The sequence below is a fragment of the Panthera uncia genome, assembly GCF_023721935.1.
Source record: "Panthera uncia isolate 11264 chromosome B3 unlocalized genomic scaffold, Puncia_PCG_1.0 HiC_scaffold_1, whole genome shotgun sequence".
In the NCBI taxonomy this organism is placed as follows: domain Eukaryota; kingdom Metazoa; phylum Chordata; class Mammalia; order Carnivora; family Felidae; genus Panthera; species Panthera uncia.
Genome location: NW_026057582.1, coordinates 39,303,718 through 39,331,388, shown reverse-complemented (window position 1 = coordinate 39,331,388; position 27,671 = coordinate 39,303,718). Strand labels below are relative to the sequence as shown.

Below are 27,671 nucleotides of genomic sequence, written 5' to 3'. Positions count from 1 at the left end.
CTGTTTTATCCTGTTGTCAGGTTCCAGGCCTAAACGTGAAAGGAACAGAAACTTCCTCAAAAAAAGTCATGTAGAAAAAATTGGAAATGCCTTTCACAGCTTCAAAAACAGCTAAGTGTTCGTTGAATGACAAAAAGAAAAAATAGATTGCTTTTTGATCTAGGAGGTGTGGGGCAAAGTGGTTTTAGGAGATAGTAAGCAGCAATGTAAAAATTGCTACAGTGAGTTCCTCAGATAAAAACGGATAGGACTCATCACCTACTAACCTTTTTATTGGCCAGAACACAATTTGGTTAATATTTTCAGGTGTTCTTTTTAAAGTACCTGCCTCCTACACTGAACTATTTGGTTTTTCTTTGTATATACAAGAGCATCTTTTTAAAACGCGGATCTTGCTTTTAAACTTCTCTTCCAGCAAATGTGGTATAGGTCAAATCCCTGAACAGGTTAAGCCTCTGACAAGAAAGGGAAAGGCACCCCAGCCAATGGGAACTCATGCTGGTGATGTACTGCTCCCAGTTCTGATTCATTGGCCGCCTAGGGTTTGTCATTCTATCCCGGCGTCTGCAAACAGCGTGGGTCGGTTTTCCGTAGGCCAGCTAGCTAAACTGGATTGTGGCCGCCTGCATGTGCAGTTTCAATTAGGTTCAGTTGATCTCTAACTCTTAACAGAAACAGCTGTTACGTTTCTGATTATCCTCCAGATTTTGAAAAATCTTTAGTTCCTTAAACCTCGCTGGAGGTCGTAGGAGGTCCCCTGTGACAGAATCACGTGACTGTCTAACATGTGCAAATAAATACAATGTGGAATCTGATGACCTACAGATGCAAAACCTGCCAGAAACTCAGAGCATGTGCCCTGTGTATCGGTTGCATTCGCGTGTGAATGGGTGGTTGTAGGGTGTTGCTGCCCTTCGGGACTCGAGGTGTGTTGTAGCAGAAGCACCTGCGTGGGGTTCCCAGGGTCACTGGTGAGGGTGGCTTAGAGCCCAGGGGGAGGGGGTCTGGCCGCAGCCTGTATCCAACAGTGCGTTTAAACCACAGCAGCGAGGCGGCAACCAGGCCGCGACTGCGCCGGAAAGAGGTCGGTCCTCGGTGCTCAGAGAACGGCGTCTCTGCAGGGAGTGGGGTGTGTATTTAAGACAAGTGGAAGCGCCGGGGCGGGAGGAGCCGACGCCCTAAGGGGGAGCTTCCCGAGTCCCGGCTGGACAGACTGTCGGGCTTGGAGAAGCTCTCGACGGCCGGGGCGCCTTACACTCACACACTCTGTCCAGCCCCCAACGCCGGGGGCATAACGACCCCAGTGCCGGTTCTGATCCGGCATTCGGATGCTGCGTTCGGCCTTCGCCTGGGGCCCTGGCCGCGAGGGGGCTGCGGCGAGAGAAGCAGGGTAGGGCAGTGATGTCATCTGCGGCCGCCCCTCCCCCGCCTGCCGGCCCTCGCCGCAGTTCCTGCCCAACGACATCCGGGTCTCTCCAGCTGCTCCGCCGCGCCGCAGCTGTAGCGGCCGCTGAGCCGCCGGGGCGGGGCTGACAGAGGAGTCGGGGAGGGGCCGCACGGCGCCGTCGTGAGCGCGCCTGCGCGGGGACGCGCTCGAGACGGCGGTGGCGGCGGCGCTAGGGACGGGAGCGCGCGCGGGAGCGAGGGAGCAGTGGTCTCGGCGCCGGCCCGGCCCGCAGCTTCGGGTGCTCGGGCGGCTGCAGCGCCAGAACGGGTGGTTGGGGAGGGGGGGTGGGGGGGCGCCAGGCAGGTGGGGCGCGAAAGCGATGAATCTTTGGCTCTTCCTCCTCCTCCTCCGGGACCCGCTCTCCGCCTCCCGCTCCAACGCCCGGATGATCTGAGTCGCGAGGGCGCCGAGAGCCGGGGGCCCGGACGCAGCCCGGCTCCTCCCCTCCTCCGCCCCCTCCCCGGCCTGACCTGGCCGGCGGCCGCCGCGGTGACCCCCTTCCAGCCCCCTCCCCGGCCGCCGTCGCCGCCGCTGCCTTGGCCGACCAGGGACCTGCCCGCCCGCGGCTGCTCCGGGTAAGCGCGACGCTTGGGCCGAGGGCGGGCGGGCGGACGGCGCGGGCCTGCGCGGCGGCGGTGGCGGCCAGGCCTGGGCCTGGGGCCTGTAAACAAGCCGGGCGTCTGCCCGGGCGCTCCCGGGAGGAGACACGACAACTCCACCCCCTGGCCCGGCCTCCTCCCCGAAGCCGGGCGGCGGGCGGAGAGGGGTTAACGCTCCGCGAGGGCGGTGGCGGCAGGGAGGCGGGGGCGGAGTGTTGGTGGCGGCGGCGCGGGGAGGGGGCGCGACCCTCCCGCCGCCGAGGCCGGGCGGGTGTTCGTGGCCGCGACGCGGGCGAGGGCCGCAGGCCATCCTGGCTCGAGAGCGGCGGGCGGAACTTTTTTTCCGGGGCGAGGAGTGGGGCGTCGCGGCGCCCGCCCCCTCCCCCCCCCCCGCCCCTGCCCGCCGGGCCGCCCAGGGCTCCAACCCCTGGGAGGGAGGCCGGGAGAAAGAAGGGGGTTGGCTTCCTCTGGACCGGACTTAGCCTCGAGGCACCAAATTCTGGACGGTTTGCTTCAGGTTTATAGGGGGGCTGAGCTGAGAGTGAGGCTCTTTCTGAACTCCAGTCTGTGATGCCTCCAGTTCATTCATTATTAAGGCATCGAACAAATGCATTGGAGTAAATCACACTGATTTCTTCTCGTATTTTTAACTGTGTAAATTGGTAAAAGTTCTTAACGTCAGAGTTTGATGGTTGAGGTATGGTTCTGTTCTGCCTGTAGATTTTAAATATTTTCTTGAAAGACAGCTGACTGTGGAGAGCCTTTTAGCAACCGCAGTTTAGATACGTTTTGAACATTTCATCACCCACCTGAGGTCTTTTTCCTTCTCTCTTCTCAAGCACCGCATGGGACTTACAAATCCACAAAGGTCGTTCTTAAGTTGTCCAAAGAAATCTGTGCCGCCCCTGCCCTCCCCACTGAATTTTCTGCTAATTGGAGTAATGAGCCGAATGAACTGTAAGAAGTGATTGGAAGAGTAATGGGAGGTGTAAAAATCAATGGGATATAGGTATTAGAAATTCGAAATTAAAAAAATGGTTCTGAGGAAAAAGGCTTAATCTTTTCAAACTCGCACGTTGGGATTTTAAACACAACCACTTTTTTTTTTTTTTTTTTTTTTTTAAAGATGCAAAGAGCTCTGAAGAGTCAGAGGATTTATTTATTTAAACTGTGCTCTGCTGAGCCTTCTGAGTTCCAGAGCTCACAGGAGTCCAACGGGGCTTACTCCCCAATTCCTCTCTAATTGGAACAACTTCACTTTAACTTAAAGCTTTTATCTTTTTAACATATTGGGCCTTTTACAAATACTGCATTTCTGTAACTCTTTACAGAGTAGAAAACTGATTAGAGAGATGGTGACCCACCCCACTGCCTATTTTCTAATCCTAGATGTTACCTTTGATTTAATGTTTCTTTTGTCAAAAAATTGAAGCCCAAAGTCACATCCCTGGCCTCGTGTTGTAGTTCTGTTCTTATGTATAATTCACATATATCTGAATAAACATTCAGTCATGTAGGGATGATTACTTTTAAGTTGCAAGTTGCAGCCATTAATGAGAACTTCACATGGAAGTTGCTTAAGACATTTTTGATTGGATATCCTCAAACATTTTTCACCTCAGTGAAGTAATTTTATTATGGGAGGGGTATATTAAGACCAGTAAGGTTTGGCTAGCTGTCTCAGATTGTATTTGAGAAATAACTGTGTTAAATGCTGGCGTCATCAAAATTTCTTTTTTGGTGGAAATTTACATAAATTTGTTTTCACATTCTTTTTTAAAACACAGGTTGTATTTTTTTATATTTTAGATTGGAGGGCTGAAGTGATGATCATAATTACAATATAACCTGTTGAAGGGAACACTGCGCTGGGAGATAAGAAATGTTTAGTCATGGCTGTGCTCCAAAATACCTGTGTCCATGGACAAATCCTTTAACCTTTTGAGTCTCAGCTTTTGCATATTGGTAAAGCTAAAGTGGTATACCGTATTGTCAAATGCATGCCCAGTTGTTAAATTTTTTTATTCTGTTAACATTGTCTATTCAGTATGCCTTGACCATACCAGGCATTTAGATGTTTCAGTGTTGTAAAGATGTGTGTTACTTAGAAATAAGTGTCTTAATTAAAAGAATTTTAAATTTGTGATTCTTCTTTAGGGAAGATAGTCCTGTAGGTAGGCTTTATTGATTTTTCTGTTGGGATTGGGAAGTCTAGAAAAACTCTTAGGAGAAAGAGGAAGGAAGAACTCTTAGGTTGGAGACAGGGTGGTTGAGACTATAGGCTTGAACAAGCACAGGACCCTGGGTAGTTTGATGTGAAGGGCATTATAAGAACACATTATATCTTTCTGTGGGTTCAGGCTGGATCTTGCTATCTTGACTTGTTAATAAACCTTTGTGTGAAAATTTGTTTCCTAATACCTAACTTTTTTTCAAAGGAATCTATAGCAACATCATGTTGTCACATTGTAAACATTGCTAAACAGTTACCAAAAACTTACAGTCTTTGAATTTGTTCACATTATGCCTAGACTGTATAATGGCCAACAGAATGTGTAGCTGATTCTGGTTTAACTATGAATGTTTATTTAATAATTTAAAGACTGCCATGTCCACAGAGAGCTTATTATCCTTGAAGTGCTCACGCATGAGAGCTGGATTAATTTCTTAAGGTGTAAGTCTATGATCATGTAGAAATAATTAATTATAGGGTGATATTTTGATGATCCCCCTCCTCCTCCTTCTCCCCCCACCCCCCCATGATTATCGAACTCTTGCCTGAGCACCTGCCTCTGAGTGGTACTGATTACTTTCCATCCTTAGATCAGAGAAGTGAGGCAGCCATGTAAGAAAATTGGCTCAAGTGGAGTCCTATAAGAGTTAAGCAAGAAGATAAAACAAGGTGTGGCCCTGTGAAATATGTGGACGATGGGTGAAGGGAAGATGTGAGGCAACTGGGCAAAAGTTTGTTTCTTCTTGTACCTTGGGTAGTAATTCTATGCCAGAATGTGTTCTTACATTTCAAATAATGTTGGTGGCAAAATTTTTAAAATTCAGTTGCTTCATCTATTATTGCATTATTAACCAAGAAATTCAGTGAATTTCTATCTGGGATGACAAACTGCCCTAATATGAAAGGAGCTTGGGTTAAATGATATAAAAATCAAAAGGTTGATTGTATTCTTCTTTTGCTCTTTCTAATGTACTTCATATTACATGAGTAAAGATTTTGTATTTGATTGAGTCTCCAGAATATATTCCTTGATGATTTTGACCTTTGCAAGTCCTAGCTACTATCTATATACTACCTAGATAATCTCTTTACCTAGCTTTTCTTTTGCTGAGGCAGGTAGGAGGAGCTAGAGAAAGTAAAGGTTTAAGAGAGGTGAGCTTCTGTGTACCTTTATCTAAAATCTAATAGACTTTAGAATTTTTTAAAGAGACTGAGGGAAAAGTACTAGATGTTAATGTGTATTAATAAAGTAGACTATTGATACGTGTGTTTATAAAATAAGAGATGTTTTAAACATTCCTTGAATGTGTGATGAAGAAGGGAGCTTGAGCTTTTATAATTCTTAATATGTTTATTTGGAATCCATTGACTCAGTTTATGTAGGATCTGGATTGAAAGTCATTAGAGTTTTTGTCACTGGTATGATTTAAATTAAAATCCTATGAGACCAAACTACTTCTAGATAAAGTGAATAATAAAAGCCATAGTTTATTATTTGTCAAGCTTTAATTTTCACCACAACCCTCTAACATATATGATGTTATCTCTGTTTTACAAATGAAGAAATAGACTCAGAATCTAAGTAACATGCCAGAATCAGAACTATGTAGATATAAAAGTATTTTCCAAATCTTCCTAAGTGAATTTGTCCCAATTAAATGAGCCTTCTTGTTCCTAGGAATCAAAAATTGAAAAGCTGAATGTTAACACTATGATTCAGATTAAGTCATCCATTACAAGAGTGTCTTCTGAAAACATTCAGAAGTTAAATTCATTTTGTCATTCCCCAAGTTTCAGAAGTCAACAGAGCTAGATGGTTTTATGTCTTCACCTATCATTGTTCAGATTGAGGAATGGAATCAATATTAAATTCTCAAATGGTTGGTATCCTTAATGAAGGATTAAGGGGAATGTTTCTATGTACATACAGTCAATACAACCACATTAAAGGCTTTAGAGGGGAGAAGGTGGTAGAATTTCCTAGTGGGGTTATTTGGAGCAAGCCACTTGATTTCTCTAAGTCTTAGTTTTCTTTATTTGTCATATGGAAAAGTCTTTCTCATAAGATATTCTTGAAGATTAAATGAGATGATTGTGTAAAATACTTGACTTCTTCTACCATGAAGAAAGTACTAGATAAATAGTAGCTGCTATTGAGTTTGTGAAATCTTGAGATACAGGAATAGAGACTTACTGATTCTTTGAGCACAGTTTTAGCAGTGAACCTGAAAGCCATACTATAAGAGATTGAGTAGAGACTTTAGAAGAAGTTGTAAAGATTGTAGGCATATAGAACTTATATATATCTATAAAAGTGAAAAAGTTAAGAGGTAACGGAAGAGAGTATGATTAGATCTATTTGATTATATGAAGCTGGAGAGGTCATGGGTTTGGAGTTAGTGGTTAGGTGGGAATAGACAGTTAAACAGAGGATAAAGAATAAGAGTAATAAAGCAACCGTGAATGTTTAGACTAGAGTGATCAGTAAGTGAGGAAAGACAAGGGTTGCTATTTTGAAGAGGAGTTACAGTCTATGATTAGAAATGAGCAAGAAGATACTGCTACAGGAAAAAAATGTGAGAGAGTGAGAAAACTAAATTATTCTAATTAACCAGTTCTTGTAAAAAAAAAAAAATAGGGAGTCTTTACATAAATATATTAAGGTTTTCAGGTGGCTCCTGTGTCCTTTAAGGTTGAAAAATTGTGTTGAAATACTACAGGTCTTGTCACTTCATACCCAGACCATGGTTTCAGCACTCCAGCTGGTCTTTCCCACTTTCATCTTGTGCTGCATCTCCCTCCCCCATTCTATAAACCATTACAAACCCCGTCCTAATAAACTATTTGCACCATATTATTTCTTTGCTCAGCATACTCAGTGATTCCCTTTTCCTCCAGAATAAGGTTTAGAAATCTTTGTTGCGCTTTTGACACTTTCCATGACTGAACCTCAGGACTGATCTATTTCAGCCAAACTGGTACGCTTTCCATCTCTAGAACACACCCTGTACTTTTCTCTCAGTGGATTGTCTGTCACTCATGCTAAGTGGTAGCTTGGAATTCTTGCCCTTCCTTTTCCAGCTTTTGCTTTCCTCTGTATCAAAGCTCTTTTCTAGTATTTCCTCTCCCACAAAGCCTTCTCTGATCACAGTGTTTCATCTCTCATTTCTCTGTACTTCTATAGTAGTATCTATTGTATTATTTGTGTGGCTTTAATAGTATACTGCTAGGTGTCTGTGTTGTAATTATAATTGTTCAATTTAATTACAAATTCTGACGGGGAAAATACAATAGCTTTTTATTATCCATGAGGCCTACCACAGGACCTTGTGGATAGTAGATACTCAGATATTTTGTAAATATTAGGCACAATCTACCTGAGAGTGGGAGTGATTGCTTTGGAGGTGGTGGAAAAAGTTAAGAGCTTTCAAGTAGTGGACATTGCTGCTTTTCTTCCTATGTATTATTTTCATTGAACCTGGATATTTAAGTGTGAAGATCATACAAATCAGAAATGTGGGAGAGTTCTTACGTTGGTGTAGAAAATTAGGTTGATTGATTCTAGACCTAATGGTTTCATTTTAATTTCCAGTTAAGGGTTAATAGGACATTCATAATCTTGCATCTCTTTCCAGAGTTATATTTGCAGATATTATGACCTAGGCAACCTTTTAACCGGAGTGGTGGAATCACAGTAATTAGATGATGTATTAGTTAAAGATGGGAGATAACTCAACTGATTTAATTTAAACCAAAATAAATGTCTAACATTATGAATAGTCTGTTCATATGAACCTTAAAGCTGAACTTAAACCATATCAAACTGTTAAACTATTTCCAGTATTTGAAAAATGCACAGTAAAATTTCCTTTATTGAATTTTAAAATGAATAATTTTATATAGACAGTCTGTGGCTGCTTAGACTCCTTTATTGAGGTATGATACTAATGAGACCAGAATCATAAATTTGATTCTTTGTGTGCCTTTTAGGTTTTTCTAGCTTTAACATTAGCTACTAACAATGATAGCTAATATTGGGCAGTATGCCAGGCATTATCATAGAAAATTTTTAATTACTATCTCATTAAATCTTCATATTTCTGTATATGAGGTAGATACTACTGTTAGTTGTATCTTAACAGATGAGGAAATTGAGACAGGTTAAGTTACTTGTTCAGTTTCACAGCTAGTAACAGAAGCTAAACACATGTCCTTGGACTTCTCATAGTTGTTATATATATGCAGTTTTATTGCTTCTGCTAAAAGAAATTGTTGGCAGTTGTGATGGTTTAGAAAATCTTTGATTATACTGGGGTGCCTGAGCGGCTCAGTCGGTTAAGCATCCAGTTCTTAAAAAAAAAAAATTTTTTTTTGACGTTCATTTATTTTTGAGAGAGAGACAGCGTTGCGGGGGGAGTGGGGGAGGAGAGGCAGAGAGAGGGAGAAACAGAACCTGAAACAGGCTCCTGGCTCCAGGCTGTCAGCACACAGCCCGACGTGGGGCTCGAACTCACAAGCTGTGAGATCATGACCTGAGCTGAAGTCAGATGTTTAACCAACTGAGCCACCTACGTGCCCTCATTAAGCATCCAACTCTTGATTTCAGCTCAGGTCATGATCTCACAGTTTGTGGGATCGAGCCCCACATCGGGCTCTGCACTAACAGTGCTGAGCCTGCTTGGGATTCTCTCTTTCCTTCTCTATCTGCTCTTCCCCTGCTCATGCACGCACTCTCTCTTTTTCTCTCTAAATAAATAGATACAAAGAAAGTCTTTGATTTTGAAGCTTATAACTACATTTCCATCATACTCAGTGAGTGGACCTTGTGATTGAGCTGGGATCTGAGGTAGACGTGTACACTAAATTTGAAAAGTATAGTGTCATATGTCACATCATGTCAGCTCTCTTTAGAGCTTTTTACCAAGTACTTGGGCCACTGGCTGGCTCACGTCCATGGAGTATGTGACCTTTGATGTCTGGATTGTGAGTTTGAGCCCCACTGTTGGATGTGAAGATTACTTAAAAATAAAATCTTTTTTTTAAAAAGGAGCTTTTTTACCAAGAACTATTAAACTTTGTTATATAAAAAGAATATAAGATAAAGGCATAATATAACTGGTACCACAAGCCACATGCAATTTTACCTTACTTATGTTCACTACTTTGCAACCCACTGACATGATTTCATCATTCCTTTATTCAAATGAAATTCTTAGTGAATTTAAGAAGAATATAGTCTTAAGCACAAGCTACCTAATTGGGCTTACAGTAAAAGTTATACTATAAATGGAATATTTCATTATTAAGATTTTTTAAAAATAAATCTTTGAAAGCAAGGACCAGGTTTCATTTGTTTTAAGTAGATGTTCAATATTGGATTGTTTAATCCTTGTAGTCTCCTTGCTTACTTTCTGATGAACACATGACAAAGAAAATTGATTGTGAGCCAGAAATATAGCAAACTATGAGAGCATAGGTCACATACAATCCATTTTAAATTTAGGCTCGTTCTTTTTATTCAAATGTGTGTTATGACTATCTCAGGCAGGGATGTAGATAGATAAATGGGTTTTTTGTGTGTTTTGAGTCATGCTGTATGTAGCTTAATTATTTCTCTTAATATGTTATTCAAGAACTATTCTGGTGTTTCTAAGAATGTAATTCATTACTGACTGAATAAAGGCCTTGGCTTTTTTTGTTTGTTTGTTTTTGTTTTTTAAGTATTGCTCCTTTTCTTTAGTGTGAGTGGTAGAAAAGTGCATCTAATTTGACATTATATCTATAGGAGATGCAACTTACTTACCTTTGTTACCAAATTTCAGAAATGAAAATATTAAGGGTAAGCAATGAGTGGCTATATATTGGTTCTTCTCTTGTTTTGCAAACAGGATTGTTTACAAGGTTTACAACTGTTTACAGATTGCTTACCAGGCTTTAGAAAAACATCTTTGCAGTATGCCATTATGCTTTAGAATGTAAATAGATAGTAAATAAAAGTTTCACTATTTAAAACAGTAGTTATTATCCTTGCTGAGAGTGTGTAAGCCTGTTTGGGATGTTAGGGGCTGATCTTAGAAATAGCAGATTTTGTTTTGCTGTCAACCCACAACTTAACCCTGTATTAATTACTCCATATCTGTCATCTTCATTTTTCTCTATCTATGTAAATGCTTCCTGATAGTATAAGTAAGTACTTCTACTAGTCAGCAGTCTAGTGTGATCTAGTGTAATGGTTTGCTATAGTCAATAGAATAAGGAGCTCCTTAAGTGCAAATGAGATTAATTCATTTTATACAGTAAAACTCCCAGACTAAGTTAAAGATACTTTTGTCTAAAATACATTGAAAGTGGATTTCTTAGCTCTCAGAAATTATTCCTTTGTGTCTAAATTACCTTGTACTTGGGGTGCCTGGGTGGCTCAGTCGGTTAAGCATCCTACTTCGGCTCAGGTCATGATATCACGGTCCGCGAGTTCGAGCCCCGCATCGGGCTCTGTGCTGACAGCTCAGAGCCTGGAGCCTGCTTCAGATTCTGTGTCTCCCTCTCTCTCTGACCCTCCCCCATTCATGCTCTGTCTCTCTCTCTTTCTCAAAAATAAACATTAAAAAAAATTTTTTTAATTACCTTATACTTTGCTTCTCATATAGAAAAGACTTTTAAAATTTTACCCATTCATGACTATTGATTGAGCAGATAAATAGCACAGGGAAAGAGACTGTATAGGCTCTAACTTACAGTCAAAACTACATCTTTCTCTTTTGTTTCCTCTGGTATATCTTCTGTGGCATTTTTCAACAATAAGAGTATGTAACTAATGATGTCAAGAAACTTTTAAAAGTCATTAATGAACACTAATCTGAAAATCAGATTTTTGATTAATAGGCTGCACATTTGTTTTAGGGTCCAATATTTTCTTACTAGAAATCAATTAAATTTCTGTAGAGATTTTAAAAATTAGATTATGCATTTTGTAGAATAACAAGATGGAAATGGTAGGGTATAGTTTGTTTGCAGAGGTCATTGTCCGGGAATACCTTTCCTGGGTAGAAAAGAATTCCTAACTCTGTTGACAAGAGAGAAGTCATGATAATGGCTGTCACTCCTTTGTCCTACATATTAAACAAGTGTCTGACTGTATGCAACGTACTATGAATAAAAAAGACATAATCCCTTCCCTCATGGATCTTACAATCTAAAATGAGTGAGAATTCACAGGGTCTTCTGTGCTATGATAAGGGTAGAATACAGGATTCTGTGAGCTTATGACTAATGGTAGATCTATTTCCTGAGACAGGGAACTGAGTAGGAGAAGTGGCAGGGCATTGAAAAATTCACTTTAGGTCATGTCATTTGAGGTGTGGCTAATCAAGTATAGGAGGTAGTTGGATATATATATTTTTTAAGCTCTTAGAAAGATAGAATCTTCACTTAAAAAAAAAACAAATGTTTTCTCTTCCCCAACACCCTTTTCCATACACAAAACATCTCATCAAAACTTGTGGACTCAGTGAATGAATCTGTTTTGAAATGTATGGACCGAAGTCTTTCTCTTAGAGGCAAATATTTTTTGGTCCTCTTTTCTGTATTTTGTGTAAAATACTTAGAATTGCTACATATTGTTAAGACAAATCTTTCATTGTCTTAAATATTTAGTAAGTTTTATTTCCACTTCTTTCAGGTTATCAGCAAACATATAAATGCTCAGTCACACGAGGGTTTGTTTATTTTAAGCAAAAGGAAAAAGGATGGATTGGCTAAGGGAGTCAGTTATTTTCTAGGTCAGTCTGAGTCTGAATCCTCAAATATGCAAGGATTAAAAAATAACAGACTGGAAATTGAATCCACTTCTGTAGACAGTTATTCAAAACTGAGAAATTTGAAATAGTTGACAGATGAGGCAAATTGAAATTGTGAATACTATAGAACATTCTTAGAAAACTTTAAATAGCTCCATGTTTTCCACATCTTTTCAATGTTTTGCTCATACTATAGCTGTTAGTGAAAATAGGTCAGTATCTAATTTTTATAGTCACTAGAAACCTCAAACTAAATTGAGCTTAGATATTTTTCAGGTAATTATGTACTTCTAAAGTTTACTTTTAAAAATTATGCAGTACATACCTTTGTATGTACTGCTAGTACATACCTAGAAGTTTAGTAAGACTACCTTATGGAGCATGTAGTTCATATCACAGCACATGTCTAGAAGATATTGACACATTAAAAAATCATGAAATATGGGGCACCTGAATGGCTCACTGGGTTGAGCAACTGACTCTTGATTACAGCTCAGGTCATGATCCCAGGGTCCTGGGATCGAGCCCCACGTTGGATCATGGAGCCTGCTTGGGATTCTTTTTCTCCCCCTGCACCTTGCTCTCCACCCCCCCCCATAAATAAATAAAAATTTAAAAATAAAGTAAATAAATTGTGAGAAAACATGGAGGAAACATCAAAAGCAACAAGCTCTGACTTGCACATACCATGTGAAATTGAGACTGCTGCTCATAACCTGCACAAAGTAACTATGGTTTGGGTAGTTGTACATTTTTCTTTAAGTTTATTTATTTATTTTGATAGGGAGAGAGCCATTGAGCACGTGTGTGCATTAGCAAGGGAGGGGCAGAAGGTGAGAGAGAATCCCAAATAGTTTCCCTGCTCAGTGCAGAGCCTGACATGGGGCTAGATCTCGGACCATGAGATCATGACCTGAGCCAAAATCTAGAGTCAGACACTTAACCAACTCAGCCACCCAGGCACCCCCAAGGTAGTTGTATATTTTTCCCTAATTCAGCGAAGACTGATTATTTTTGAATAATTTTTGGTCGGAAAAAAATGACCTGTGTCATGGACTTCATGGAAATGCTATTTAGCATAGAAGAGCTGTATTTGACTTATTTTGCTTGGTTTGCTTGGTCACTTTTGGTTTGCTTTTTGAAATTTCATTTTTAAGGTTTTAATTTAGGACATTTAAATTTAGGTATTATTTAACTCTGTAACAGTCTTTTTGCATTATAATTCCTTTGGATGAAATTTGGTTTTTTGGAAGAAATATTTAAATCAAAGAGTGAAGTCAATATTTAATTGAAGCTGTAAGATGAAATATTGGGCAGCCAAGGAAGTTTTCAGATAATCTTTGAAAAAATTTAATGTAGTATTTTCCATGTTGCCCCATATAATCTATAGTCATCTTTAAAAATCTTTTAATGCAGGAACACCTGCGTTGCTCAGTCAGTTAAGCGCTGGACTCTTGATTTTGGCTCAGGTCAAGGTCTCAGGGTTTGTGAGATGAGCCTCACATCCGGTTCTGCCCTGACAGCTCAGAGCCTGCTTGGGATTCTCTCTCTCCCCATCTCTTTGTCCCTCCCCCCACTCGTTCTCTCCCCTGCTTTCAAAAATAAATAAATAAACTTGGAAAAAAATAAAAATAATAATCTTTTTATGCAAAATAAAATACACAGAAAACCGTGTAAGACCATCTTTTTAAATGGCTTTATTGAGATATAACTCACATAGCATAAAATTGACCCATTTAAAGTTTGTATCTCAGTAGTTTTTAGCGTATTCGCAGAATTGTGCAACCATTAACCACAATTTAATTTTAGCACATTTATATCTCCCCCACAGAAACTTTATACTCATTAGCAGTCACTCCCCATTCTCCTCTCCTCCAGCCCTTGTCAACCACTCATCTACTTTCTTGTCTCTATAGATTTTTTTTGATATTTCATATAAATGCAATCTTAGATAACTTTTTGATCAGTTTATAAGCATGTTGTATATCTTATGAGATAACCAGTGATGAATAATGTAGCCTCCTTTTATAACTTGAATAATGGTGGTTTCCTTGTCCTCTGACCAGGAAAAATTATTCAGTAATTGGAAGACTGTATCCAAATTCAGACCAAGAATCAGGCTCTTCACTAGTATTAAAACTTCAAAGAACATGTACCATTAGTCCTCATCTCCAGTACTGTGGGTTGCTCAGTAGCCCCTCAGCTTTCCCTGAAGTGTGTGTAGTAGCCATTTCTCTTCTACCTTGTAAACTCAGTCTTGATGAGTTCACTGAAATGTTTCCCCTTGCAGCTGACTTGCCTGAACTCTACCTTCTTACTCCCCTAAACCCAAGAATGAGAAACAATTAAAGGCAAGAACAGGAAAATAGAACAGATTGCTATCAAGGTTGTAAGAACAGGAACAGAAATGGTATAAAGTTTGCAAGGAGACTGAATTTGTAGATACAAGAATAAAACTTGGAGGCTGTGTAGGAGAGAATAAGACCTAGAGGGAAGAAAAGGCAAAGATGTTATAATGTAGTAGAAGAAAAGAATTTTTTTAAGTTCTCAGTTCTGAATGTTGAATTTTAGTCATAATGTCAGTGAGACACAAATGATAATTCCATTTTCTGATGAGATTTAATGCCCTTCATATATTTTCTTTCCAGAACTTTGTATAGGAACTTTGAAGCTTAACTATAGTCATGGTTTTTTTTGTTTGTTTGTTTGTATGTTTTTTGTTTTTGGGGGGTTGTTTGAAGATCTTCAGGTTTGAACCAGTGCAGCATGGGAAACTCTTATTAGCTTGGGATTATTGTTCAGAGATATTCCACAGAAAATTAAATGGCACTGTCCCCCCTAGAATTTCAAATTGGAGGGGCAGAATCATGCTAATTGAGAGGTTGCTTCTGCCAAAGAAGATTTGATTTGATAGATCAGAGGCCTTCTGGTTGGATTAGAATTGTCAGTAGGATTTTGAGAGCATTTGCTAAAAGTGCCCCCAAAGAGCCACAGTCCTACATCAAGTGTTAAAGGAGTAAATTCCTGTAATAAGCAAAGTCAAAATTTGGGAGGAGGGGAGTACAAAACTGATGGGAACTGTTTGTGCGTGTATTTTACATTTTGGATGACATATTTAAAACCCTATATTCAGTTCCTTATCAGAAATACTGCCAGGGTGCTTGGGTGGCTCAGTCGGTTAAGCATCCAACTCTTGATTTCCACTCAGGTCATGATCTCACAGTGGTGAGATCCAGCCCTGCATCAGGCTCCATGCTGGGTGTGGAGCCTGCTTAGGATTCTCTCTTTCCCTCTCCTCTCTCTGCCCTTCCCCAACTCGTGCTTGTTCCCACTCTCTCTCTCAAAAAAAATATTGCGTACTGTATTTGTATATAACTTTTTAAAGGAGCAGGTGATGAAGATAGTTTCTTTAGAACAATTGAGATTCATTATTTAACATGAAATATGTTACATGATTTAAATGTTTTTAGTATTGGAACCCTAAGTTTATAAAATGTGTAAATAATTTTTTTAATAACAAGGATGTGTTTCTTTTCAAAAGAACTCTATTATAAATCTGCATAATTCTTTTATAGGTTATATTGTAGGAGAAACTTAAGAGTACAGTTATTTGTTGATTTAACTGACTATCAGATTGAGCTTTATTAAAAGAATAGTTAAATTTTATTTTTTTAATGTTTATTTTTGAAGGAGAGAGAGAGAGACAGAGCATGAGCAGGGGAGGGGCAGACAAAATCTAAAGAGGGAGACAGAATCTAAAGCAGGCTCCAGGCTCTGAGCTGTCATCACAGAGCCCCACATGGGGCTCAAACTCACGAACCATGAGATCATGACCTTAGTGGAAGCCGGACGCTTAACTGACTGAGCCACCCAGGCGTCCCTAAAAGAATATTTAATAAGAAACCTGTGAAAATATTTTAGGCCTGAGGGAGATTGGAGCAACATTCCGGAGGTCTTAGCCCTATGAGCTGCAAACTAATGGACCCTATAAGAAACTTCTAACTGAAGCAAGATGGGGCTGCCTGGGTGGCTCAGTTGGTTAAGAGTCTGACTTCAACTCCGGTCATGATCTGTGGTCTGTGAGTTTGAGCCCCACATGGGGGGTGGGGGGCTGACAGCTCAGAGCCTGTAGCCTGCTTCGCATTCTGGGTCTCCCTCTCTCTCTGCCCCTCTTCTGCTTGCACTCTCTCTCTCAAAAATAAATAAAAATTAAATAAAAATAAATAAAGATGTACAAAGTTAGAGACTATGATTTATGTATGTTTAGAAAATAGATAATGGGTCACCTGGATGGCTTGGTTGAGCATCTGACTCTTGATTTTTGGCTCAGGTGATGATCCCAGTGTTGTGGGATTGAGCCCCATGTTAGGCTCCGTGCTGAGTGTGGAGCCTGCTTAAGATTCTCTATCTCCCTCTGCCCCTCTCCCCTGCTTGCCTGTGCTCTCTCTCTCTCACATACACAATTAAAAATAAATATGAGATACTAGAGGAGCGTTTGTTAAATGAGATTAAGCTTGTATGTATGTGTAGAGTAAGGTACCATTATTTTACTGGTGTTTTCTGATTTCATAGTGGAATAAATATTGATTATAGAGTATAAAGAACTCTGCTACTACTACCATGTTCTAGGGAGTTGACATCAACAGAGAGAGGTTAGTTCATAATTCCTGGGCTTTCAGGAGTCCTACAATGTCCAAGTCTTAAATTTCTAAGAACCTACTTATGTGGACTATTTATGCTACTTTCTGTTTATGGAGAATTTGATTTTCTATTTCTCCTTCCCCTTTCCTTCATCCTTGGTTGTAGGTTTTTTTGAAGTGAACATAATTTTATTTATTTATTTCTTCAAATCAGTCAACTACATTTATTGCGTTCATTTTTAGTCTGTTGTCATCCTTTGAAATTTTGTCATCAACAAATTTTTAATTCTTTTAAAAAAATTTTAATTCTTGGGGCACCTGGGTGGCTCAGTCAGTCGGGCATCTGACTTCAGCTCTGGTCATGATCTCACGGCACTCATGAGTTAAAGCCCCGTGTCAGACTGTGTGCTGACAGCTCAGAGCCTGGAGCCTGCTTCTGATTCTGTGTCTCCCTCTCTCTCTCTCTGCCCCCACCCCGCTTGTGCGCGTGCTGTCTCTCTCTCTCAAATATAAATAAACATTAAAAATAAGTAAATAAATTTTTAATTCTTAAGTTCCAAAAGTGGCATTTAATTCTTTCCCAATTTGCCTGGTAATTTTTAAATAATTTCTTCTCATTTTCGTGTGTGTGTGTGTGTGTTTGTGTGTGTGTGAGAGAGAGAAAAATCTTGTTAAATACTCCTTACGTAGTTATTTTATATCTTATATTTGTCATGTTAACTCCTACTCATGGCAGCCTGTTTCCTTGTATATTTGGTGAGGTTTTTTTTCTGTGAGCTCATATTTGATTAAACACAACATTCCTTTATCTTCTGTATAACTGTCTATAATTTTATTTCCTCTTTTTGTAGCATAAAAAAGTCATTTTCTTTTTTATATTTAACACCTAATGTAATCAGCCAATATATTTTATTATGCTTAACTGTTCCTTATATCTCATTCCTGGATTTACCTTTCTTGCTAAAGTATATCCTTTAGTAATATTGTTAATAACAGAGTGTGGCCTGTAGACATCTGTAGTTTTTGTCTGAAAGTATATTTTATACATTTCTTTCTCTTTTAGCAAATAAAGACTTTTTCGCTAATAGGTACCCCCCTTTCCTATTAGTACCCTTAAGGTATTATTTCATTGTATCATGAAACTTTACTCCCTGAGAAGTCTGGTTTCTACCTAGCTGTTAGGCTTTTGTATATAATTTTTCTCTCTGATAGTTGTTTTTTTTTTTTTTTATTTTTTTTTTAACGTTTTATTTATTTTTGAGACAGGGAGAGACAGAGCATGAACAGGGGAGGGTCTTCTCTCTGATAGTTTTAAAAAGATTCCTTTTCTGTATCTGTCACCACTGTGTGACCTTTGGCAAGTTGCAAACAGAGATAATGAGATATTATCTGTATTGTGGGGGGGTTGTAGCAGTGATTACATTAATCTATGTAAAATGTATGTAGGACAGAGTCCTGTTTTTAAGTGTGATATAAATATTACTATTCTAAACACATTCTCATATGCCTAGATATGTGTATGCTGTGCTGTAAGTATTCCTTGAAATACGTGGTTGATGTGCATTGTTGATCTAAAGATAAGTATCTTTCAATTCTAGGAAATTCTTTAACCTTTATATTTTTCTTTTTAAAAAATTTTTAATGTTTATTTTTGAGAGAGAAAGAGACAGAATGCGAGTGGGTTGGGGCAGAGAGAGAGGGAGACACAGAATCAGAAGCAGGCTCCAGGCTCTGAGCTGTCAGCACAGAGCCCGGTGCGGGGCTCGAACCCACGAGCTGTGACATCATGACCTGAGCCGAAGTCAGACGCTTAACAGACTGAGCCACCCAGGCGCCCCGTCTTTTTAAAAAATTTATTTTTAAGTAATTTCTACACCTAACATGAGACTTGAACTTACATTCCTGAGATCAAGAGTCACATACTTTACTGACTTAGTCAGCCAGGCGCCCCTAAATTTTTGAATATTGCTTTTGTGGTGTTCGTTTTAATCTCTGTGTTATGTTCCAGATACTACCTAAGTATCAGTTTTCAATTTACTAATTACCCTCTTGACTTTATTCAGCTAGAGTTTACGTGGCCTCAAGTTGTTTTAATTTTCAGTGAGTATTTTTTCCTATTCAGGATCTCTGTCTCTAATAGCCACCTATTCTGATTTGGTTTCTGTTTAAAATTTTTTCCTCTTCATGTCTATTGTTTTGTTTGTCCATGTTAGTTGGTTTTTTTTTTCCCTCATGTGTTTTGGAATTCGGTTTTGCATTCTCATGTTAGAAGTTTTTTGTTTTCGCCCTTATCCAGTGTTTTTGTAGGCCCACATCTTGGCCCTAGGGTGTCCAGTCTGAAACCATGTCTTATATTGGAGGTGTGGTTCCTGATTCTCAATAGCATCAGAATCAGCCTTATCTCTCCCAAGAAAAGACAGACTAAAAGATTTCTATACTTCTGCTCACTGGGCACCTAACTTCATTCAAAGTATAGCCCCAGGTAAGGATTAGTAAGTAGCCTTTTCCAGCTCCTTTTATAGGCAGCAGAGCCCTTCCGTCCCAGGCATTAGTTTCAGTGAGGTAGAATTCTGTTTCAGCCTTGCACAGGGCATTTTTAATCTCTGTTACTATCTCTACAGGATGTAGACTCTTGTCCATCTCTGGGAGTTGAACCCAGGAGGCTCATAGTTTCAGCTTCACAAAGAGCTTTGTATTTCAAGAATTTATCGTTAGCAAGTGGCTTGGTCTTCTTAATTTTGTTTTATAGTTCATTTATTTAAAAATACTTCTGGAGTAGAAGGGCACTTCAGAGTGTGAATATACAAAAACATTTATAGGGCGATCAACATTTAAAATTAATGTGTGTCGTATATATCCTTTAGAAAGATGGCTGTTTACTCTTTATCTAGGAGAAGCATATTTTTTGTATTCCTTTGCCAATAGTGGACATTATACATTTTTAATCTTTAATAATGTGTAAGAAAGGAATTTATGTTTAATGGCTAGCGAGCTTGCTTATTACTCCATGTATTGTCCATTTGTATGGACAATTTTTTTTTAATTTATTTTTCATTTTATTTTATTTTTGAGAGTGAGCGAGACAAAGCACAAGCAGAGGAGGGCAAAGAGAGAGAGGGAAACAGAGAGTCCAGAGCAGGCTCCAAGCTCTGAGCTTGTCTGCACAGAGCCTGATGCGGGGCTTGAACCCATGAACCGTGAGATCATGACCTGAGCCAAAGTCGGGTGCTCACTGACTGAGCCACCCAGGCACCCCTGCAAATAGTTATTTCAAAGATACTTGCCTTTCAACTTTATAAGCCTGGTTTTATAGTGTAGGAGTTTTATTCCTCTGGAGTTGCTTTTTATTCCTTTAGAGTCTTTTTGCCACAATGGCAAAAAAATGTCATACTCAGAAAGTCCTTTCCTACTATAAGATTATAGAAATATTTGCCTAGATGCACTTGTATTGTTTTATTATTAGTATTTCAAGCTTAAATCTTTAATTACCTGATATTTATTTTAAGCTATGTGATAGGGTTCAGTTACTTGCCATGGGAGAGGGGAGGATTAGAATAGGCCAGCTGTTTTAACACCATTTTTTGAATTTTTGTTTGCACAGTTGTCTTTCTGGAGTCTCAATTCTATTCCACTGATCAGTTCATTCCTGCAATAGTATTCCCTCTTAATTACCATAATTTGAAATTGTTTAATATTACGTATGGCAAGTGCTAATGTTTTTTAGAATGTTTTGGATATTCTCAAACATTTATTGTTTCAAAAGAATTTTGGAATCATTTCATCAAGGTCTGGGAACAAAAGGACCCACTTGTGGTTACACTGAATTTATTGATTAATAAAGTGAGGGTAACTGTCTTTGTAATATTGAATCTTCCTGTCTCAGAAACAGAAGTGTCTTTTATTCTGAGACTCTTTTCTTTTTTTGTGGGGGGAGGGGGGTTTAAGTTTATTTATATAGAGAGAAAGCACTTGGGCATGCATGTGATTGGGGGAAGGACAGACAGAGAGGGAGAGAGTGAATCCCAAGCAGACTCCACGCAGGGCTGGATCTCAGAAATGTGTGAGATCATGCCATGAGCCAAAATCAAGAGTCAGACGCTTAACTGACTGAGCCACCCAGGCGCCCCTGAGGCTCTCTTCTTAAAGGTCCTGAATATTTCTTTGAATATATATTCAGATATACTTTTGTTGGCATTTTTTCTTTATTTTGTAAGTGGTTATTAATAGTTTTCTTATATGATTTTCTGTAATCAGATAACCTTACTGAACTTTTTTTCCTAATAATGTTTTAGATTTTGAGTTTGTCATGACGTAATTATTATTTGCAAATAGCAATTTTATCTCGTCTCATAATTTTACGCCTTTAAAAAAATGTTAACTGTATTGATCACCGTTTCTAGACATTGCTAAAGGATAAGAGCAGGTATCCTGTATTCGTTTTTTTCCTGGGAATTGTCCTAATCACTGTGTGTCCTCTTTGGCTTCAAATATATGTTATATTATGGAATTAATTTTATCAGATCTCTTTTATCATATGAAGAGATGATCATGTGTTTTCTTTTCTTTGAACTTTTTTTAAGAAGATGACATCTTAATAGGTTGTTAAATGTTGGCTCATAGTTAAATTCTTAAAATGAGCTCTACTTGTTGATTTGTAATATATATTCATATTTTACTTAGGGTTTTTTGCTTCTGTATTAATATGTTCAGACTGTAGTTGTATTTTTGGGCGCTGTCTTTTTCAGTTTTTAATCAGGATTATGGTAGGGTTGTAAAAAGAAATGGGAAGCTTTTTTCTCTGTTCTTTAGGTAATTTAGGTAAATTGGGTATTATTACTATTTCTTTTAAGGCTTGTAAGATATTGATTGTGAAATCTGATACACTTTTGTTTTTAATAACTTTATTTTGAAAACAATTTAAATTAACAAAATTTTAAGAAAAAAAGTACAGTGAACTTTAATATTAACCTGAATGACTAATTAACATTTGCCACATTTGTTTTACAAATTTTATTTTTTTCCTTTTGTGTGTATACTCATGCATGTTCTTTTTGCACACACAAATATGTATAAGCCAGTGCACTATTATACATTACACTTATATCTCTTTGGTCTTCTTTACCCTGGAATGGTTCTTATGTTTTTTTAATTTTATTTTTCATGAACCCTAGAGCTCTTTAGTTCTTTGATAACTTTCTCATTTTGTTCCAGAGTTACTGGTCTCTATTTCATAACTGCTTGAAAAAATTTTGATAATTTATTTTTAAGAACATTGTCTGTTTCCTCCATATTTTCAAATTTATTGGCAAAGAATTGTACAGTGTGTTTTTATTAAAAAAAAAAACAACAAAACACCTATCCGAGAGGCAAGTACAGTCGTTTGATTTCTAATTTTGTATAATATTTTTTCTTAGACTAGTGGTTTAACCTATTTTTACTTGTATTTTCCTCCTATAACATCATATTTACCTTACTTTTTCTTTCTTTTTTTTTAATGTTTATTTATTTTTGAGAGAGAGAGAAAGAGAGAGACAGAGACAGAGTGTGAGAGAGGGAGGAACAGAGAGAGGGAGACACAGAATCTGAAGCATACTCCAGGCTCTGAGCTATCAGCACAGAGCCTGATGCAGGGCTCAAACTCACGAACCGCGAGATCATGACCTGAGCTGAAATCTTACCGCCTGAGCCACCCAGGCACCCCTTACCTTAATTTTTCTTAATATATTCCTTAATATATTTCTCTCCATAGGTCTTGTGTAGGTGTGTGTGGTTGTTCTTTTTACTTATTGAGTTGATGTTTAGTATGCTGATTTTTACTTTTTTACTAAGGAAGTGTGAGTTTTCCTGAGTAATGTTTGGTCACATCTCATTAAAATTGATAATTTTAATGAGACATCTCATTATTGTTTCTAAATATCCTATAATTCTAAAAATATACAAACTCAATGCAAGGTTTATTAGAAGCATGCCTTATTTAAAGCAATATCCAGGTCTCAGAAGTGTTCTTCTTTCTTTACTGCTACCAGCATCTACTGTTATTGTAGTAAAGTCAGATAGTATGGTCTGTGTCATTTGTTTTTCTTTTTCTTTTTTGGAGGGGAGAGGGGTCCTGGGGTAGGATGGGTGGGAGTATGTTAGGAAACTTTACCCCTTTCGTTTTCCAGTATACAATCAAGTAAATGCTTGGTTTTTAACTAATGTTTTAAGCATGTTTGAACAGAACATATAGTCTTGATTTCAATATATAGTATATTTGAAGGATTGTTCTGTATTATCTGGCATAAAAATATTTAGCCCATAAAATTTGGAAGTTATAATTTTAGAGTACACTCTCATCAATTAAAAAAAGACAATCGTATTTATTGACTTAGTCTTATGCTTTTCTTTGTCTGAAATTAAAATCTCAGCCCTTGACTTTTGTTACGCAGTTGACCCTTGAACAACATGGAGGTTAGGGGTACCAACTCTCCACGTGGCCAAAAAAGACATATAACTTTTGTCTCCCCCAAAACTACTGATAGCTTACTGTTGATTAGAAGCCTTACTGAAAACATAAACAGTTGATTAGTGCATATTTTGCATGTTATGCATTGTATACCATATTCTTATAATAAAATAAGCTAAATAAAAATGTTAAAAAACTCATAAGAAAGAGAAAATACATTTATAGTACCGTACTGTATTTTAAAAAAAGGAAATCTGTGTATAAGTGGACCTGTGCAGATCAAACCCATGTTTTTCAAGGGTCACCTATATTTGCTTAGCATATTTTGCCCACCCCAAAGTCCTCTATATTATGACATCTCCATTACTGAGTTTCTGGTTTTGATTAATCTCTTGGTGGCATCATTTTGGCTTTAAATAGGTTGTTCATGAATGGTACATGGATGATACTGGTTTAGTGCTGTCATAGTTGATACCTTTTCTATTACCTTCACATATAAATGCCAGCTTTGCTGGGTATAGAATTCTGGGAATATTCCCTTTTACTCTCAACATGTATAGGCATGACTTCATTATTGCATATCATGTGACAAGTTTGAGGCCAGCCTGATTTGCTTTTGTTTTTTGGTATGTTTCACTTTTCTGAATTTGTATATTCTTGAAATTCATTATCAAATTATACTTTGGTGTTGGTCATTTCTACTAAAATTATCTAGTATTTGATGAACATTTTATTTTATTTTTTTATTTTATTTTTTTTTTTAATTTTTTTTTTTTTAACGTTTTTTTTTTATTTTTGGGACAGAGAGAGACAGAGCATGAACGGGGGAGGGGCAGAGAGAGAGGGAGACACAGAATCGGAAACAGGCTCCAGGCTCTGAGCCATCAGCCCAGAGCCTGACGCGGGGCTCGAACTCACGGACCGCGAGATCGTGACCTGGCTGAAGTCGGACGCTTAACCGACTGCGCCACCCAGGCGCCCCTGATGAACATTTTAAATCATCAAATTTTCCCTCAGTTTAGGATTAATTTCTCTTTTCTTTGAAGTTTAATTTATTCTCCAGTATTTGATTTTTTTATAATGTACTAATTCAATTGCTGGATCTACATTCTTTGTATCTTTAATCTACCCACTTTCATCTCTTTATTCTTATCTGCATACAGGATGATTTTTCTCCTGTTTTGAATTTTACCCCTTGCAGGTTGTTTTCTATAGGTTTTCTGCTCATTATTGTTTTTCATGCCATTTAAAATACTACAATAATTTTTGCCTCTTAAATTTCTTTCCTTAGCTCTATTAATACTTTTTATACTCTAGTTTCTTATTTTTCATACATGTTTGTTCTCTTACCGCTAGTTTCTTATTTTTCATACACGTTTGTTCTCTTACTGATCTAGAGGGCACAAGTCCAAAATCATTTGCAGTGGGCCAGAGTCAAGGTGTTGGCAGGAATGTGTTCACTCTGGAGGCTTTAGGGAAGAATGCAGCATTCCTTGGATTGTAGCCATATATCACTGTAATCTTCAGTGCCAGCATCTTCAAATCTCTCTTTGCTCTATCTTCACATCACTTCTCTGTGACAATTCTTCCACTGTCTTTCTCTTACAAGGACCCTTGTGATTGCATTTAGGGACCCCAGTATAATCCAAAATAATTACCCCATTGCAAGTTTCTTAACACACCTGCAAAGATTTTCCAAATAACGTAATATTTGTAGGATTTGGACCTGGTATCGTTGGAAGCCATTATTCAGCCTATTACAGATATCATTTTGTTTTGCTACATTGAGATGAGGTGACCACTCATGAAATAACAGATTAGAGTTCATCCTCATGAATTATATGCTGTTACCATCATAGTAGATATTGTCCTCTTTATCAAATGATACAAGCTCAGATGCCGTGTGGTCAATAAAAAGTAGTAGGGACTCTGAAGAATGCATGTTGTTCAGGGAAGGGGCTAACCATAAATGTGAAGGTCAAATTCAGGCTACCAGCTTGTAGTCCTACAACTGTTGGTGACTGTTTTTCTCTTTTTTCTTTTTTTGTCTTTTGTTTGAATTTGGTTTTGGTTTTTGTGTGTTTTCTTTTTTCATTCTCTACAAGTTGATTTTTCTGTTATAAAATAATCTTTGTCTCATAACCTTCATCTTGGTATTGAGAATAAAAATTTTTAAATAGGATTCATCAGCATGGTTTTAGATTGAAGTATTAATTTACTAATGCTATTTACCTAAGTATTCCTAAAACTTTAGGCTTCTCACTTCTACATTTCTCAATGTAGAATTACCTTGTTCTGAGAATGGTTTATCTTTCACTTAATTTATCAGTGTGTATTTATCAATGAAGAGAGTTAGAAATTAAGTGAAAGGATTTGTCCAAAGTCACATATTGGATACATCCATAACTTTTCAGTTAATCTTATGAAAGGTATTTCCATGTAATTTACAGACATAAAACGGGTGTCTCCTTATTATTAAATTGGATAAGTGGGCAATTTCTCAAGTTCTTTTTACTTTATGTACAGGATTTTGTTTTCCTAGATTATTTTTAAGAAGGAGATTACTTAAGAGATAAATAATGACAAGTCATAGAGATGAACTTAATTTTAAACCATAGAAAGTATATGTTTGCGTGGCTGGGTTTTTCATTAATAAAGTATGAGTGTATACTTTGAGTCCTTGTGTATCTGTTCTGTTTCCCTTTCCTCCTGTATACATTAATAATAGTTTCGAAGCCAGCATAAAATGAGAAAAGGGTTTAGGTTTAAGCCTTGAATGTCAACATTTAATGGCTTGGAAGATGAAGATGGGTCTGCAAAGGGAACAAGGATGGAAAAGCTAGGGGCAGGAGGAAAGCTGGGAGTGTGTAGCCTCTTGAAAAACCAGTGGGAAATTGGAAGAGGGAGTGTTGAAAGCTTTTGTAAGAAATCAATCAAATGAGGACTAAAAATGTCCATTGTAATAAGCAACTTGGAGAAGTTTATTTTGGTGGAATGGTCAGACAACAGTGTAGAGAGCATCAATACTTGTTTTTAAGAAGATGAACTGCAAAGGGAAGAAAAAGGCAGACGAGTAGCTAGAGGGGCAGGAGTCACGTAAAGACTTATTAGTAATGGGTGGCATTTGAGTATCTTTAAAAGTTGTAATCCAGGGGCGCACCTGGGTGGCTCAGTCAGTTAAGCGTCTGACTTTGGTTCAGGTCATGATCTCGCGGTTTGTGGGTTCGAGCCCCGCGTCAGACTTTGTGCTGACAGTTCAGAGCCTGGAGCCTGCTTCAGATGCTGTGTGTCTGTGTCTCTCTCTGCCTCTCCCCGACTCACACACTGTCTCTCTCTCAAAAATAAATAAACGTTAAAAAAAAAAAAAGTTGTACTCCAATTGAAAGAGAGAGGTTGAATATAAAGAGGATAATAGTGTAAGGTTCCAGAGAAGACATGTAAGTAGTGTAAGATTCCTTTGAAGCATGGGCTTTAAAGCTCTAGTAGAGGGATTTAGGTTAAGTGAGAGCATAGAGTCCTCTTTTGTAACAGAAAGGTATGAGGATAGGATGGGTATAGATATGGGTGGGTTTGTATGTTTGGAATTAACAAGATGAGGAAAGACCTGAGTTCTAAAAGAATTTCTTGAGGTGATCTCATGTATAGGTTTGTTTTTTCTGTAGTCTCTGATTGGCTATTCATTGAAATTTTTAGTTCAATAATAGTTTTTCATTTCCATGAACCTACTTTCAGAGTGCCTTTTGGTTTTTTGTTTGTTTTTTTAATTGACAGCCTGCAGTTTTTATTCATTCAGTGACCTCTCATACCTTGTATGTTGATGGGTAGTTTCCAGTTTGGAGCTAATGAATATTGAGGTACTCCCATTCTCCCTGTAACTTGTGAATCTTTAAAAATATATCCCCTAACTTTTCTTTGCTCATATTTTATTTAGCCTGAGTATTTGAGATTTGCTTTGCCAGAAATTTAATTGTGCTCTGTTGTTTTCTCTCTGTCCCAGACAAAAAAACCCCGAAGTTTAGATTTCTTGCCTTTTTTCCTTTTCTCTTTACCTTTCCTTTTGTTTGTTTGTTTGTTTGTTTGTTTTGGTCATTTATCTTTGGTAGGATAGAAGGTTAGAAAACAAGTTAAAATAGGCAGAGGAAGAAATGGCACTTAAGGAAGTTTCAGCTTTATTCTCTGACAGCCTCCCCTGCCTATGTGCTTTGTGTTTTGTCTTTAAAAAGCTTATGTTTCTTTGGCGCCTGTGTGGCTTAGTTAAGTGTCCGACTTCTGCTCAGGTCATGATCTCATGGTTCATGAGTTCGAGCCCCATGTGGGGCTCTGTGTTGACAGCTCGGAGCCTGGAGCCTGCTTCAGATTCTGTGCCTCCCTTTCTGCTCCTTCCCTCCTCAAACTCTCCTTCTCTCTCTCTAAAAAAAATAAACATTAATAAAAATAAAAAGTCTATGTTTTTAGGTTTCCATTACTTCATTTGCAAGTACACAGGATAGCATGTGTAGAATTGGAGTAAA

The 27,671-nt window shown here is 38.3% G+C and overlaps 1 protein-coding gene across 3 annotated transcripts in view; it reads left to right on the top strand.

Moving 5' to 3' along the window:
- The window catches only part of PPM1A (protein phosphatase, Mg2+/Mn2+ dependent 1A), a 49,394-nt gene that overhangs the window by 1,803 nt on the left and 19,920 nt on the right, over positions 1–27,671 (top strand). Inside the window, exon 2 of one of the 3 annotated variants that reach the window (XM_049611519.1) lies at positions 21–110. The exons of 1 other annotated variant lie outside the window; for it this stretch is intronic. In XM_049611519.1, the coding sequence (XP_049467476.1) occupies positions 21–110 (90 nt within the window). Of the gene's footprint in view, positions 1–20; positions 111–1,932; positions 2,023–27,671 lie in introns of those variants that run through there. One more of the 3 variants, XM_049611522.1, reaches the window with a different exon arrangement.